Source organism: Bos indicus, chromosome 28 (genome assembly GCF_029378745.1).
Source record: "Bos indicus isolate NIAB-ARS_2022 breed Sahiwal x Tharparkar chromosome 28, NIAB-ARS_B.indTharparkar_mat_pri_1.0, whole genome shotgun sequence".
Classification (NCBI taxonomy): domain Eukaryota; kingdom Metazoa; phylum Chordata; class Mammalia; order Artiodactyla; family Bovidae; genus Bos; species Bos indicus.
Window position 1 is genome coordinate 3,452,576 of NC_091787.1, and position 18,003 is coordinate 3,470,578.

The 18,003-nt window shown below is 42.3% G+C and overlaps 1 protein-coding gene across 1 annotated transcript in view; it reads right to left on the reverse strand.

The window, feature by feature from the left end:
- Nucleotides 1-7,207, reverse strand: part of FMN2 (formin 2) — a 357,570-nt gene extending 350,363 nt beyond the window's left edge. Inside the window, exon 1 of the mRNA XM_070782159.1 lies at nt 5,750-7,207. Coding sequence (XP_070638260.1) covers nt 5,750-7,058 — 1,309 coding nt within the window. The 5' untranslated portion in view covers nt 7,059-7,207. The remainder of the gene's footprint in view (nt 1-5,749) is intronic.
- Between the last annotated feature and the right edge of the window lie 10,796 nt (nt 7,208-18,003).

The following is an 18,003-nucleotide window of genomic DNA, read 5'->3' on the forward strand; positions in this document are numbered from 1 at the left end:
TAAATGCACCTGCTCAAGGTCAAATACACATGGCTTGTATCCAACTGCCTAAATGCATGAAAAGCCAGGCCAGTCACTAAAACCCATCACTGAAGCTACTGGGGTGCTTAACTTCAATCCAAACCAGAACCTTAAAGGAACAATGCGAAAGTACGTTTTAAGCCAAACTAAAATGACTTGAGAATAGTGTTCCCAGTCCCAGCTTACACTGCCAAATCATATTCAGAGATATGAGACCCAGTAAGGCAAGATACAGAGGAAAGAACCACATTCTTGTAAAACCCTCCCCTGTTATAGTAACACTGATGCATTATACACAGAAGGGGTGATTCCTGACCATCACACATTTATTGGACAATGACTGGACGTCTACACTCTGTCAGATACTACTGCTGGATATAAGACTGCTCCCGGCCCTAAACATTCACAGTCTAATAACTTAACAAGCTGCATGAGAAAGTCTGTACTCCTAGAGTGGGTCCTTCTACTTTGATATAAAAATCAAGATAGACTTTAGAAAAGCTGCAGTGAGAGTCACACAATCTAAATTCTAAAGCCCAGGCCCTTAATTGACTAGCTAAGGAACCAGAGATCAAATTGCCAACATCCACTGGATCATGGAAAAAGCAAGAGAGTTCCAGAAAAACATCTATTTCTGCTTTATTGACTACGCCAAAGCCTTTGACTGTGTGGATCACAATAAACTGTGGAAAATTCTGAAAGAGATGGGAATACCAGACCACCTGACCTGCCTCTTGAGAAATTTGTATGCAGGTCAGGAAGCAACAGTTAGAACTGGACATGGAACAACTGACTGGTTCCAAATAGGAAAAGGAGTATGTCAAGGCTGTATATTGTCACCCTGTTTATTTAACCTCTATGCAGAGTACATCATGAGAAACGCTGGACTGGAAGAAACACAAGCTGGAATCAAGATTGCCAGGAGAAATATCAATCACCTCAGATATGCAGATGACACCACCCTTATGGCAGAAAGTGAGGAGGAACTCAAAAGCCTCTTGATGAAAGTGAAAGTGGAGAGTGAAAAAGTTGGCTTAAAGCTCAACATTCAGAAAACTAAGATCATGGCATCCGGTCACATCACTTCATGGGAAATAGATGGGGAAACAGTGGAAACAGTGTCAGACTTTATTTTTCGGGGCTCCAAAATCCCTGCAGATGGTGACTGCAGCCATGAAATTAAAAGACACTTACTCCTTGGAAGCAAAGTTATGACCAACCTAGATAGCATATTCAAAAGCAGAGACATTACTTTGCCAACAAAGATCCGTCTAGTCAAGGCTATGGTTTTTCCTGTGGTCATATATGGATGTGAGAGTTGGACTGTGAAGAAGGCTGAGTGCCGAAGAATCCATGCTTTTGAACTGTGGTGTTGGAGAAGACTCTTGAGAGTCCCTTGGACTGCAAGGAGATCCAACCAGTCCATTCTGAAGGAGATCAGCCCTGGGATTTCTTTAGAAGGAATGATGCTAAAGCTGAAACTCCAGTACTTTGGCCACCTCATGCAAAGAGTTGACTCATTGGAAAAGACTCTGATGCTGGGAGGGATTGGGGGCAGGAGGAGAAGGGGACAACAGAGGATGAGATGGCTGGATGGCATCACTGACTCGATAGACGTGAGTCTGAGTGAACTCCGGGAGTTGGTGATGGACAGGGAGGCCTGGCGTGCTGCAATTCATGGGGTCGCAAAGAGTCGGACACGACTGAGTGACTGATCTGATCTGATCTGAGTGCTCCAAAAGCTCACTGACACACTTCATTTTATTTTATTCATATTAATAACAGATTTGATTTTCTAAGTACAGATCCTGGATGGGTCACTGGCCAGCTTGATGCCCTGAAGCAAGTTACTTCACATGCCTGACCCTGGTTTGCTCATTGGGAAAACACTGTCACAAGGATTAGAGATAATTATGCAATGCACCAACACAGAACCTTGCATCTAGTAGAAGTGCAACAAATATAGTAAACATCATAATCACAGCATTTATAAACCAATAACAAACTGACCAGAAACATCAAATTAGAAGCAATGGGGGGTGGGGGGCAGGGACCAAAGACAGCTCTACGAATCAATAGCTGACAGGAAGTAAAAAGTTTAGAAAACCAGGTAGATACAAAACTTCAGAAACAGCCAACTAGAGTCACCAAGTACACTTCAATAGCAGCTGAGGGCAACACCAATGATTTCACAGGATGAAACCATGATTGCCTAAAGATGACATTAAGCCATTTAATGAACCATTAAGTCCACATGTTTTAAAAAAAGACAGATAAGCACATAATTAAATGACTTTGGAAAGATTTCTATCAAAAATTATCACCAACTTAACATTTCATATGCCTAAACTTTTAACTGTAAAATTCTATTCACAAGCTTCTGCTTAAGTATAGCACGTGCAAAGGAATCTCTTAAATTTCATAGCAATTTTTCTACTAAACACTGAAAAAGATGTTTTTTCAAATTAACTGTGAAATTTCAGTCCAATGGCTTAAGACATCATCAGCTCCTGAATAGCTAAAACAAGATAAAGTCTTGGTCCCCTTTATTGCTAAATGCTGTTATATCAGCAACAAAACACAAACATGTGCCATGCAGATCTCTCTTCACTTGAATTTTCTCCCCACATTTGGAAGGCAGTAAGAAGAAAAACATCTGTTCCTTTCTGCAGAGCTGACAACCCTCATTCTACGGTTTAAAAATAAAAGATGTTCATGGAGGCTTATAGATCTATCACCTGCTTCAAAGGCAGCTGGCAATTACTTGATCCAAAGACATGCAAATTAAAGCCAGAAAACAATTTCCCTGAGGACAATGCTAGTCCTCGCCAGGGATCTAGTAATTTTCAAGACACTCATAAAATCCTAGAGGATGGTAAAGAATCAAAGAAAAGGCAGATGACAAGAAAACAGACAACAGCTGAGGAACAGAGGCCTGTGTCACTCTGGATTCCCTGGGTTCACCACAGGGAAGTTTCCAGGAGAGCTGTCTGGAGAAAGCCTGCTTCACTGACCAGCAATCACCCTGCATCTAGCCCAGGAAGGCCAGATGCTCAACAATGAAAGGAGTTCATCATATTAATGACAGAAACTGGAAAATATTGTAAGTGAAGGCCTTAAACACCACAATATTTTTTAAGTTGTTTTCTCTATATGATGTCTGACAGTGCTGAACATCCAAAAATGACTAATAAGCAAGAACATTCAGACTCGAATCAGTAGACTCAGCTATTTTTGGCTCAGCCTCTGAAAGAATTACAGTGTGACCTTGAAAAAGTTTCATCTCTTTGTTTACCTCCATGTGACCACCAGCTACAAGATTAGGTTAAACCTACCAATTCTTTTTTTTTTTTCTTTTAAGAAAGTGAATGGGTGAGATAAATATATAGAAACTACTATACAAATAACCAATAGTTACTGACCAACTACATCCAAGCATCAGATATAAAGCACTGCCCCATATGATCACCTTATGTGGAATCTAATATATGATACAGATGAACTTATCTAAGAAACCAGAACAGACTCACAGAGAACAGATTTGAGGCTGCCAAGCAGGAAGGGGTTGAGATGGAGTCAGAGGTTGGGATTAACAGATGTAAGCTATTACATACAGAATGGATAAATAAGAAGGTCCTACTACATAGCACAGAGAACCATATTCAATATCCTGGTATAAACTATATGGAAAAGAATATTAAAAAGAATAAAAAAAAAAGAATGTATATAGTGACTGGACAACAAAACATATATATATATATATATATGTATAACTGAGTCACTTTTCTGTATGGTAGAAATTAATACAACATTAAAAACCAATTATACTTCAATTAAAAAATAAAGGTGATGCCCATATTAAAGCAACTAACTACACAGTAAAAAATTCTGCTTGGAAGTCAATAAAACCCACTTACCTCCTGAACAGGAATCCTGCTAAGAGTCCCAAATTTCAAATTTGGAAATACTTAGAACATTTAAATGAAATGCTAGCTCCAAAAATACCCCTTTTATTTTCCTTAAGGAAAACAAAACTTTAACCTGGGGTTGAAAGGTCCTATGATCTTCAGGACTCAGATCAATCCTCCTATGAATTCCTTTCTCTTTATCCCTTGCCAAGGCAGTAAGTCACTGCACACTTGATGCACCCAAAGTACTATGTCTCTGTGTGTTCCTGTGCTCTTAGTCAGTGAGCCATGGAAAGGCAGAACCAGGATTTAATGATCTTTGTATCACTCAGCACTTAACATATTGTCTAGCACAATATGGCTGCCCTGTGTATGTATGTATGTGTGTGTGTATATATATATATATATTTATGTTAAACGAAGGAAATGTATTTTTCATTTAATATTCATTTGGAAATGAATATTTCCAAATTCTAAAGCTGCTTGGAAGAACAATATTAATGAATGGTAATCTTAATTATGGTTATACTTTCATTTTTAGAAAAACAATGTATGAAATGAGTGTTACCTACATAAGGAGGAGGTAATTTCTCACCAACATTAAATTCACAAAAAATAACTAAAGAACTTTCCAATCCTCTTCCTTTAAAATCAGTCTTTTGTGGGTTTTTACGCTTGTGTTTTGTTTTGTTTACAATTTATCTTGTGAATATCAAGACTATAAACATTCCTAACTTAACCTGCAAAATAACAGAAAAGGAAAAGTTAAAAAGGGAGAGCAAGCATGTAAAACATGGAGGAGGCCACTCTTAACTAGAAGAATCTATGAATGTAAAACTAAGACAGTCCATAGATGAAACTTAAACTGTGGTCAATACAAGCAAGTACAAAAAGTGAATAATATTTACCTAAGGGTGAGGCAGCCGTGTTCATTAAGAAACATAATCTACTATTTTACAGATAACCTATTTACTAAAGTAATATAAGATTTATTAAAGAATATAAAATTTTAAGCTTTTCAAATTATCTTTGATATTTTTAATATTTCAAATACTTATCACAATCTACCAAGACTTGCATAAATTCTCATTTTCTCCTGCTTGTTAAATTCTTACACTCAGCTATTTAATAATTAAGAAAAATTAGTAAGCATGAAATAAGCTGACACTCTTACCAGCGGAAGGGCCCTGGGATCTAACCAAGGATGAATTCACTGTACTATCTGACATTCACCACGTTGAGCTGACCCTTGGACTGGCCCTGAAGCGTCCACAGCAGACGCTGGGAAGGTTCCAGCAGCATTCCGTGTGCTCTTGGCCTACTCACCATCAGTCTCCAAGCCACACCCTGTCTTAGTCGGGCCATGAAACCAAATGTAAATGATCCCTAATACTCTAGATCACTCTGTATTTTCTGAAAGCATGTATGAGATTTGGTTGTGTCACCAAACAGGAGTGACCACCTAAGTTCACTAAGGCGTCCACCCTGATCACCGAGAGAAACTACGCATCAAACGGCGCGCCCAGGCGGGTACATCAGAGCAGTCCTAGAACAGATGATGTGTCACAGGGCTGTGAACAACCTCCTTATTTTTAACGCTGTGGGAGAAGGGAGGAAAGAGAAGGATGGCTTTGCAAACGGTGCCAAAAAGGAGTTGATCTGCCTGGCGTGACCCGGGATATTTTGGAGAAGTGGACACAGTGGCCCTTTTTCTAGATGACTTAGAACCGACACGACTAAGCTGCTCCCTTTAATTCTCTGTATGCAAATCGAAGCGTTTCTGAGGGGCAGGTGCCCAGGGCCCCGAGCCCAGGGCTCACCTGCGAACACACCCTGGAAGCCGCCTGCCCCGCGCTGCACCAGGTGCGCCGAGACCCCCGCCCCGGGAGCACGGCCCAGCTCCGCAGTCCAGTCGGCCGAGCGGCTGCGGCCCGCGCGGGGCTTCCTAGCCGGGGCAGCGGCGGGGGCCGCGGGGGCTCCGGAACCGCGGCCCAGGGAGGACTCCGGCCGTCTCTGGACCCGGGGGCTGTGGCTGGGGGACGGAGACGGGGACGGTCCTGGCGAGCTGAGCTGCCGGGTGGTGGTCCTGACATAACAGGGCGCCAGGAGCGGGCGGGCCCGGGGGCGGCGCGGGCTGCGAGCTGGACTGAGTGGCGGGGAGGCGGCCACGGGGACGACAGGCTTCGGCGCGCCCTCCTCGCGCGTCGCCTCTTGCGTGCACGGGGCCTCTCCCGCCGCCAGGCCGCACTCCAACCCCGGAGAGTCTCGGGGCGCGTCCTCGAAGGCGTCCTCCTCGCCTTCCTCGTCCGTGTCCGCTGCCCCTCGGTCCCCCGGAACCGACCCAGGAGACGCGAAGGCGGTGGCTGCGGGTGGTTCTGCGGCCGGGGGCCTGTCGGGGGGCGCGGACAGCGCCGCTTCGGCGTTGGGGCCCGGCGGGGGTCGGTCCAGGCCCGGCAGGGCCCCAGACAGAGGGGCGGTGGAGGGGGGCGACACCGGGGGCGACTCGGGGCCCGGGGACTGCTGCTGCAGTTGCTGGAGGCGGATCGCCTGCTGGATATCCGAGAGCAAGTCCTCCTGCTCCGCGGCCGAGTGAAAACTGTAGAGGTCTGTGTCCGAGCCCGAGCTGGTCCTTTGTCCATCCTGCGCCCCCGCCGCGGTCTCCGAATACTCGGCCACTGCCGGGCCGCCGACCCTGGCCAAGCTGGGACCCCCGGGACGCGTCACCTCGAAAGGATCCGCACATTCGGTATCCGACAGGCCCGTCTCATCGGCTGAGAGGCTGAGGTCTGGGGTTTTGGTAACCAGAGAGTGGGCGCTGTCCAGCTCGCCGGCCTGCAGGGCCTGGGGGTCCAGCACATCCTCACGAGAGCCGCTGGTACCTCTGCCCTTGGACAGGGTCTTCCGGATGCGCAGGTTGGAGAACACCGAGGCCCTGGGGTCCGACCGGCTCTTTTTCCGGCCCGGCTCCGCGCCGCCGCCCCCCTTTCCGTGCCGGCCCGGCGCCTTCTTGCCCCCGCCCGCCTTCTTTGTGCCCTCAGCCTCGCGGGGCCCAGCGGCGTCCTCACCACCGCCGCCTCCATGCGGGACATCGCCCGCGCTTCTCTTCGGCTTCGCGTCCTGGTTCCCCATGCTGCCGCCGCCGCCGCTGCGGGGGGTCAGGCCATGCCAACCCCTGGGCCCGGCAGCGCCGGGCTCCCGGCGAGTCGCGCGGCGGCCGCACAGCCAGGCGGAGGGAGGATGTCCGCGCACCTGCCGCGCTTCGCACAACGCGCCGAGACTGCGCCCGCCCGCGCGTGGCTGAACGCGCGCACGGAGCACCGCCAATGACCCGGCGGGACGCACAAGGCCCCACCCCTCCCGCCCCATGACCCCGCCCCAATGGCTCTAGGCCCGGTCCCTCGGCCCTGCCCCTCCTCTGCTGAAACGCCAAGAGCACCCCTCAGTCTGGGGACCTAACTGCCGCCAGAGTCCATTTCCCGGTCCCCTCCAAACAGCTTGGCAGCTTAAAGATCCACCCTGAGGAAAAAAAAAAAAAAGATAAATTTTAAAAAGGAAAAAAGGAAGCCACATTCCAGTTTAGCGGTGCAGTAATATCAAAGCTACATACTGTACTTCCAACCTGCCTGAAGAAGCATGGTTCTTTGATAAATATTGGTTGAGTAGATTGGTCTTTTCTTCAGTAACTGATCATCTTAAACCCTGTTAATGTGCTTGGCATATGGTTTAGAAAAGGTTACTATACATAATACTGCTTTTGTGTTATTGCAAACCTTGCATCTCCTTAAGAGAACATTTCATTGCAAAGCGATCATTTCAAAATTTCATTTTTCAAATTTATTTTTGACAAAATGTTGAAGTGGGTGGAGGAGTTTCGGGAAATACTAAGAGATTAGACTTGATTAAAATGCTAATCTCCAAATTTCTATGCATTCACCATCTAAACCAAACAGCATTTATATTCAAAAAATCAAACTCATCAATATTAAACATGCCCCTGTTGTTGCCACCTACAAAAAATAGAGAGGGAGGAAAAAAAAAGAAAAGGAAACACCCTTGGCACAAGCCCAAGAAATCACATGTTATATGGAAAGCCACCACTCTCCCAAGCAAACCCTTCAAGACAATCTTTTGTCTTGGCCTTTGCTGTGAAAGTTTGTCACAGTTCACTGTCTAGGGGAGAAAAATTTGCTGACCCCATATGAGTCTCCTTGACATTAGGATTCATTTAGGCTGATTATTGGGAAGCCTAAAGAATTCATGTATTAAAGCTGAATAGAGTAATCAGCAGAGATATCCACCACGCTGGGTGTGATGGGGAGATTCAGTGGACCTAAAGGTCAGAGTTCACTCTGTCCCCTGTCTCTACTGGCCCAGAAAACGCTCCCTCACCAAACAGTGCCTCTTCTACCTCCTTGTGAATTGCCTTCCTCCCCTTTGACTTGCCAAACCATTACGCTCAACATCCTCTGTTGCCTTTAGCTGAAGACAGTATTTAAGGTGAGGGCTGTGGCCATTTTGGCCATGATTCTGTTTTCCAGGGTCTCTCCTATATGTATATGTTATTAAACTCTTGTGTGATTTTCTCCGGTTAATTGGTCTCATGTCAGTTTAATTCTTAGACCAACCAGAAGAATGTAGAAGGGTAGAGAAAAATTTCTTCCTCCCTGATAACTGTTAAAGAGTTTCTTACCATTTTGTTCTAATTCTAATATAAAAATTTTCCTCACTGTAAATCTTATTTTAATTACTTAAGCAATTTAGTTATCTATATTTAAAAGACACTTTTAAACATTATTGGCACCTAAAGAAGCTCCAAGCAGTAAATTAAAATAAGAGCAAAGTGGCATTAATCAATAATGTCACATGTATTTAAATTAGAAGCTAATTGTTAATCACTTTGAAAATATGGATACCTAGCTAACATGTTAGTATTTTTAAAGCTTAAAGGAGAAAAGAGCACTACATATTACATGACGCATTTTAAATGCCGCAAGCAAAGATTCCTTCACATATTGTGAACCAACATTTTAAACCTCCCTCCTTAACTATTTTATCAAAAAACTTTTTAAGGTCTTATAATTCTTTTATGTAAAAGCATCATGCAGCAATAATTACTAATCTTTTTCAAATTATTTTCTTAAAATAGATGATACATAAAGGCAAGTAGCTTTCAGTTATTCTCAAGTGACCCTTTTGAGCAAATAATTCTGAGAAATCAACTAATAATTTTGCCAGGATACTATCCCAGTCTCTTTCAGTTCCAGAGGGCTTGAAAAGCCTTTGTTTCAGGTCTTTCACAAGACTGCTCTCTCCCAGAATCCAGGTTCATCAGAGGGCACAGTTTGCCTGAGGCTATAAGAATTCTCTGCTTCTCTGAGGACTTCACTGTGAGTCTTTATTTTGCTTTTTCTTTACCCAGACATATTTGATTCTGAACTATTTGTTTCCTTCCTACTTTTTCCAAGATATATTCTACAAATTCTGAAGACAAAGGAAGAGAAGGAAAGGGGAAGGCAGAGAGGGAAGGAAAAAAAAGAGGGAAACTGGGAGAAGATGCTGGTTTTCTCACATCCTTTGAATGTGAAACAACAGATGACAGCGTTGTAGAAAGTCAGGATGAGAAGCTCTATTACATTCAAAGGCTTACTTGAAACCCACAAGTGTGCTTGGTAGGTAGGAAGTTACTTTCAATCCAGTTTAATTAATAAACAAGTTCAGACTAAGACCAAGTTCACACAGCAGCAAAGACAATACTTGAACCTTCAAGTTTAGATCCCAAATTTTTATAACAAGCAACACTACATAATGTACTCTTTTCCAGGAACTGGAAGAAATGAAAATATTTATTTTGTTCTTCTACATAAGGAATCTCCTACTAAGCTAAAGAGTTCTGTAAATGAAGTTGGTCTTTCAACCTGAAAGGGATCATTCAAGGACTCTTAAGTTATCAACAACCATTCAGAATGAACCATAGAAAGTCCACTGTGAGTGTCTCAGCCCATAAGGTACCTAGCTCAGTGGCAAGAAGTGACAAAAAGCATTCTAAAGACAGAGCCCATGAGAAATAAAGTTTGAGGAAGCCAATCCTTAGCCTTAGAGTAGCATTCTTCAGTAGAAATATAATGTGAGCCTTATCAGTAATTTATTTTCTAGTCGTCACATTAAAAAGGAAAAAACAGGGAATTCCCTGGTAGTCCAGTGGTTAGGACTCTGTGCTTCTACTACAAGTTGTTGTTTAGTTGCTAATTTGTGCTTACTCCCTGCCTCATTTTCTTTTACAGCCTATACTACCCCTAAAACACCATGAAGACACAATGAGCAAACTGCCTAAGAATTTCCAACAGGAAAGATATTTAAGGAGTATGTCTAGATATTTCAATTTGTAAAATGTACTTATATCTAATTTAATTGCATTTTGGTTGAAGAACATACTTTTTGTATTCCTATCCTTTTTACGAGTTTCATGGCCCAGCATATAGTCTGTCTTGGAGAATGTTCCATGTGTACTTGAATTCATTTCCTTTAATATCCTAGATTCTATTTTGGAAGCTCCCACCTGGACTGCAAATGATCTATTGCAGCTAGGTAAGTAACCACTTACCTGGGTTTCCTTAGTAGCTCATCTGGTAAAGAATCCACCTGCAAGGCCAGAAACCCCAGTTTGATTCCTGGGTCAGGAAGACCCACTGAGAAGGAGAAGGAGAAGGCTACCTACTCCGGTATTCTGGCCTGCAGAATTCCATGGACAGTATAATCCATGGGGTTGCAAAGACATGACATGACTGAGTGACTTTAAGAATAAGAACCACTTACCTCTGTTGCTATCTGGGTTCTCATGAAACCCAGCCTAACTGGCTCTCTGGCACAAACCGTGCGTGTCTAGTAAACATCACATTTTCTTCCTGGGCCAAAAAATAAACAGGATTGCCCTCTGGGTAATTTCATCATGGGAATCTGGAGTGACATTTTAAAAATAACTTTCTAAAAACTGTGAACCAAGAGAGGTCCTGTGAACCAAGAGAGGTCAAAATTTGCCATTATATTTATTCCATAATTGAAAATTTTCACTGTTAAGTATGTTGGTGTCTGACAAGTGGTGCCAATTAATGCTTGACTACATTCTTTATCTTGTGGAAAGTTCAAAGTTCTAGAGTCTAATGACAGATCCAACCTGGACCCCAAGACTGTCAACAGCAAGACCTCATGCTGTGACCCTCCAAGTGGGAAGCATTTTTTTTATATAAGGGGAAAGTACTTCCCTTAGTGACACTAGTGAAGAAAGCCACTGTAAAGGCAATAAGTACGTTGGCAGTTTCCACCAAGTGAGTTTTCAGAATCAAGGTTGTGAGTTAAAACGTTTGTGGCGATTTATACTGATCCCTTCTTAGTAAAATTATGTTGGCTTCTGCTTGAAGATTCATTGATTCTCTGCCCTTTTAGCTTTTGCTTAAGACCATCTCTTAGAACAGAGGTGCTTCTGCAGCACAGGTGCCTTCAAGTTTTTTCAAATCCCTGTGCTATTAACCTCCAACCCTGTTAAAGTTTGGTTTGCTTTTCTTTTGCTGACTTAAAAAAAACACCCAGCATCAGTTTTACACTAAGAGCTGCTGCTGCTGCTAAGTCGCTTCAGTCGTGTCCAACTCTGTGCAGCCCCATAGACGGCAGCCCACCAGGCTCCCCTGTCCCTGGGATTCTCCAGGCAAGAACACTGGAGTGGGTTGCCATTTCCTTCTAATAGGTACATCTCAGTTTAGACCAGCCACACTCACTTGCACAGCAGCCAGGTGTAGGGAATGGCTCTCTTTCTGGACATTAAGGCCTTACCTTCTGACAAACAAGGAAATATGAAAAATTATAATGGATTGGAGAAGAAGACTTAGGAAAGGTGATGGCCAAATGCAAAATGCTCTCCTGAACTGGATAGAGGATATTGAATATTAGTGGGAAAACTCAGTGAGGTCAAAATTTTCTTTATTTTTTTAACTTGTTAGAACATGTAAGTAATAATTTCTTAGTTTTGATAACTGTGCCCTAGTTATGTAAAGTGCAATATAAGCTGTGGGAAAGGCATATAGAGTGCTCTTAACTACTTTTCAACTCTTCTGTAAATCTAAACCTTTCAAAATACATATTTTTAAATGAAATTATTGTGTTCTTGCTCTTTTGTAGCTCACTTTATTCTTCATCACTATATTGTTACCACTTTCCATGCTATTAAATATTCTACAAAATGTATTTTTTGAAGGATAGAATTGTCATGGTCTGTGTGCAGGTTGGAAAAGAATTTACAGACATTAGGCAGAATGAGGGGAGAATAGAGTTTATTGGATTTGGAGACACTATTAGAACAGCGGGCTGGCTTAAGGGAGAGCTGACCCCTTTCACAGGCTAGTGGTCAATTTTTATAGCCTCAAGACAGAGAAAATTCCTACTGGAAGGGTGCCAATAGGTGATTGGTTAGATGCTGTAGAGTGCGTATTTTACCTAATATGGAGTCAAGAACTGGCCACTTTGGATCCGAAGGCTCATGACAATTGTTGCTATGGGACTCAGTAAGTTCCAAAGACTTTTGTCTTGTGACTTTGGTACAGGGCTCCACACCTGTGACCTTGGTATAGGGCTCCACAATGCTCCACGAGAATTACCTATAACATGCAGTTATTATAGCATATTAAACAATTTCTGTGTTAAAAAAAAGATAAGGCCTTATGTTTGCTTTCTCAGAGCTTCTGGAGCAATGCTCAGAACCTGGGGAGACTGATCCAAACTGTGTTACTCAGTTGTTCAAAACAGTACTATGTATTGGGATGGACTTAAAATGACATGTAGGTAGTAAAGCTCTGTATGTTTTCACATGTAAGCATAGCACTTCTTACTTAACACACTTTGGGAAAACTATTTACCATCTTTTTTTTTTTTTCAATCATTCAGTTTAATAGGGGTAAGTCTTTGCTCTGGATGGACCTTGCCATCAAGACAATAAGGAATTCACAGAACAGGAAGGACCATGGGAACAGATTCCAGTATAAATATGGACATGGAAACAAACCACAGAGTATGGTTCATCAGCCCCTTTTACAAGGGTTGAGTCACAATCCACTGTAGACAGTGTGCCCTGAGGGGGATTCAGGCTGGAAAAACAGAAAGTGTCATGTGCTTTTGAGAGGATGGGTGCCTAGATAGTGAAGACCCATGTCTAAGGAAGAATTTCAATGGTCCCAGATTCTTGCATCTTTCCACACACAGAAAAGCACTAAAATCATTAACTTGAATTATTTGTGATTGGTCAAGCCAATCTTTTACCAATGCTTGACTACTTGTACTTCCTTGCCCCCCAAAATTCCCATATAAACTGGCTCCTCCCCTACCACTTCAGAGCAACTCCTAAGAGTATCTGAGAGGCTGTCTCTCAGTAAGGTCCTCAGTAATGTTAGAATCCTCAGTAAGGTCCCCAAATAAAACCAAAACCACTGTTCTTATGTTGTGCATTTTTTTTTTTCAGTCAACAGATAGAAGAAAGGAAATAATATTCTAGAGAGCACTTCAGTTTTAGTAATCTTTTCTCTACCTTAACTACTGTCAACTGAAAAAAATACATGGGACCTAAAACTTGAGAGTTATGCTTTATTCAGCAGAAATCTTTAGGCTTAAGCCCAGGAGGCAGCATCTCAAGTAACCCTGAGAGAACTGCTCTGATGAGGTGAGGGGAGGAGCCAGGTTATATATTAATAGAAGCTTTGCAACAAAAGACAAGTTGAATATCAAAATATTGAATATCAAAAGTCTGAATATCAAAAGATTATGGTTAATTAAAGAAAACCAGATATCCCAACTTAAGGAATTTAGTGCTTTTCTACCAACATCTGCTGGATCCTGAAAAAAGCAAGAGAGTTCCAGAAAAACATCTATTTCTGCTTTATTAACTATGCCAAAGCCTTTGACTGTGTGGATCACAATAAACTGTGGAAAATTCTGAAAGAGATGGGAATACCAGACCACCTGACCTGCCTCTTGAGAAATCTATATGCAGATCAGGAAGCAACAGTTAGAACTGGACATGGGACAACAGACTGGCTTCAAATAGGAAAAGGAGTACGTCAAGGCTGTATATTGTCACCCTGCTTATTTAACTTATATACAGAGTACATCATGAGAAACGCTGGACTAGAAGAAACACAAGCTGGAATCAAGATTGCCAGGAGAAATATCAATAACCTCAGATATGCAGATGACACCACCCTTATGGCAGAAAGTGAAGAGGAACTCAAAAGCCTCTTGATGAAGTGAAAGAGGAGAGTGAAAAAGTTGGCTTAAAGCTCAACATTCAGAAACCAAAGATCATGGCATCCGGTCCCATCACGTCATGGCAAATAGATGGGGAAACAGTGGAAACAGTGTCAGACTTTATTTTTCTGGGCTCCAAAATCACTGCAGATGGTGACTGCAACCATGAAATTAAAAGACACTTACTCCTTGGAAGGAAAGTTATGACCAACCTAGATAGCATATTCAAAGCAGAGATATTACTTTGCCAACAAAGATCTGTCTAATCAAGGCTATGGTTTTTCCTGTGGTCATGTATGGATGTGAGAGTTGGACTGTGAAGAAGGCAAGCGCCGAAGAATTGATGCTTTTGAGCTGTGGTGTTGGAGAAGACTCTTGAGAGTCCCTTGGACTGCAAGGAGATCCAACCAGTCCATTCCGAAGGAGATCAGCCCTGGGATTTCTTTGGAAGGAATGATACTAAAGCTGAAACTCCAGCACTTTGGCCCCTTATGCGAAGAGTTGACTCATTGGAAAAGACTCTGATGCTGGGAGGGATTGGGGGCAGGAGAGAAGGGGATGACAGAGGATGAGATGGCTGGATGGCATCACTGACTCGATGGACGTGAGTCTGAGTGAACTCCGGGAGTTGGTGATGGACAGGGAGGCCTGGCGTGCTGCAATTCATGGGGTCGCAGAGAGTCGGACATGACTGAGCAACTGAACTGAATTGAACTGATGTATGGGAAGATGCAAGAGTCTGGACCCACCGAAATCATTCCTTTGATATGAACCTCAGCTATCTGGGGCCAGTATCCTCTGTTTTTCACATCCTAGCTTCCTCAGGGCTTTTAGTAGGGAATGACTGTAGTTTGATGTCTGTTAAATAACAGGTATTCTTTCCTTCTTGAGTTCCCCCAGGGCTCACCCAACTTCCCTGGTGGCTGCAATTGGTGATAACTGTTTCATCCTTTATATACTGTTACATTCCATTTCTCAGTTCCTCCTTTTGGTGTGACATTCCACCAATATTTGGAAGACAATTTGTGACCTACTTTTGTTTCCTGGCCCTGGGAGGCTCATCTCAGATCAGGCAAAAGATCCTGTTGATATGCCACTCCAGATGTTAATTTTGGAATTAGGTCCATTGATAGGTAATAAAAGATTCTCTGGATCCTCTGTCTTCTAATCTATTATGATCCAGGAAATGTTTTCCCCTGTTGCTTCTTCCCATACCTAGAATCACACTATTACAATTATTTTATAAGAGTCATAAATGTGATCTATTTTCACCAGATGTTTAGCCATCATCAATTTGGTTGGAGGTTGAGTTATATACTGGGAACTATAAGAGACAATAATCTTATAACATAGGGTATAAATGATGCAGCTAGTAACACTGACAAAGTCATCGTGCAACAGGAGACAAAATGTATAAACAATTTGGAAACAAAAAACAAATTAAAACAATTATTAATATAACTAGTTGTAGTCCAGTTGCAGTAAGCCATCAAGTCCACAGAAGAGTCAGCTGGAGAAGCCAAACTCTGGTAGGATCAGGTAGAGAAAAAGATAAATGCTTTATCTTTGTTTACAAAGGTATACTTTATCAACTTATTGTAGGTCATAGCATAAGAGAAAAGATTTACTGAAAATCAAAGATTTAAGCTACTACATTTCCCAAAGTCATAAATCATATTTATCAGTTCATTCAGTCTCATCTAAATGATTCCTATTGATCTGGATGAAGTAATCAGGTTTTTCATTAGAATTTTTTCATTTGTTACCTAATTTGGTGGCATTATCTAAAGTTAACAGATTATGAGGGTTCTTGAAAATCTTCATTTTATAAAAGCATCAGTATAAAATATTGTCTATAAAGGAATGTTAGGTAGGTAGAATAGGGGGAAAGAGTCCAAAATGGCAGTGGCTAAAAGACAAGGAAGGGAAAAGCCCGCGAAAAAAGAACAAAAGAAGGTCCAGGGACCGGAGTGAGGACTTCAGGTAAAACAAACAACAATCCTGGCTGGCCCAGTTTACATAGGACAGGCCCAGGGAGAGATAAACATATAAATAGAGGAGCCAAAGCTAGCTGTCTCTCGCTCTCTCTCCTGCGTGCTGGGGCGCTCTTCTCCTCGTGTCTTTGGATCAACGTCCCCTCATGCCTCGAAGATGGAGTTTCCTGCTATCTTCTAAATAAAATAGAGCTGTAACACTGAGCTGTAACACTGACTTGTCTAAGAGCTATCAGTTCAGTTCAGTTCAGTCGCTCAGTCATGTCCGACTCTTTGCGACACTATGAATCGCAGAACACCAGGCCTCCTTGTCCATCACCAACTCTCGGAGTTCACCCAGACTCACGTCCATCGAGTCAGTGATGCCATCCAGCCGTCTCATCCTCTGTCATCCCCTTCTCCACTTGCCCCCAATCCCTCCCAGCATCAGAGTCTTTTCCAATGAGTCCATTCGAGACGTGAGAGCTATAACATGGTCTATCCAAGACCTGAGAGCTGTGACACACCAAAGGGGCTTTAATGTCCATCACTCCAAATCTTTGTAGTGACGAGACAAAGAACGGAGGAACATACACTCGCACGACAAGGAAAAAACTTAAATAGCAGGATTAAAGATTGAGTACCATGCAATTAGCAGGAAACTTGGATGTTTCTGGGATATATAGCATTTTAGGGTTAATAACTAGAATTTTGACTGGTAACATTATATCAGGACACATCAGATGTTAGGGATTCCATATAAACTTTGAAATAATCTATATTAATGATATTTAGCCATACACAAAACCTAAAGATTCATCTCCAATCACTTAACAATATCTTTTAAGTAATTTAATATACCAAATAAATTAACATTCCTCTCTGAGATGCCTCAGAGATGTTTCTTCAAAGTATCCCAGAGTCAGCTGGAAGCTAAAAGAGCTTTAGTTAGATTACAATATTTGGGAAGTTTATTAAAAACATCAAAAAGGTGTTAAAACACAACAGGATTATAGGTCACGGTGAAACAATACTTACTCATTTAACCAAAGACACAAAACAATGAAAAGGAAACGAATTTGAATCACTCAAGGTCACAGAAACTCACACATTCTGTTATCAAAAGGAAGCACTTCTAACAAAGAGAGAAATCAAATTCCAGTCTTTCACTAACTTACTTAACAAATGTATTTACTTAGTTAAACGTGAATTTAAATTTAGTTAATACTGACTATGCAGCGAACTAAAATGGACTGGAATGGGTGAATTTAACTCAGATGATCATTATATCTACTACTGTGGGCAGGAATCCCTTAGAAGAAAAGGAGTAGCCATCATGTTCAACAAAAGAGTCCGAAATGCAGTACTTGGATGCAATCTCAAAAATGACAGGATGATCTCTATTCGTTTCCAAGGTAGTAATCCAAGTCTATGCCCCTACCAGTAACGCTGAGGAAGCTGACGTTGAACGGTTCTATGAAGACCTACAAGACCTTTTAGAACTAACACCCAGAAAGATGTCCTTTTCAATATAGGTGACTAGAATGCAAAAATAGGAAGTCAAGAAACACCGGGGGTAAGAGGCAAATTTGGAGTACAGAATGAAGCAGGGCAAAGGCTAATAGAGTTTTGACAAGAGAATGTACTGGTCATAGCAAACACTCTCTTCCAACAACACAAGAGAAGACTCTACAAAAGGACATCATTAGATGGTCAATACTGAAATCAGATTGATTATATTCTTTGCAACCAAAGATGGAGAAGCTCGATACTGTCAGCGAAAACAAGACTGGGAGCTGACTGTGGCTCAGATCATG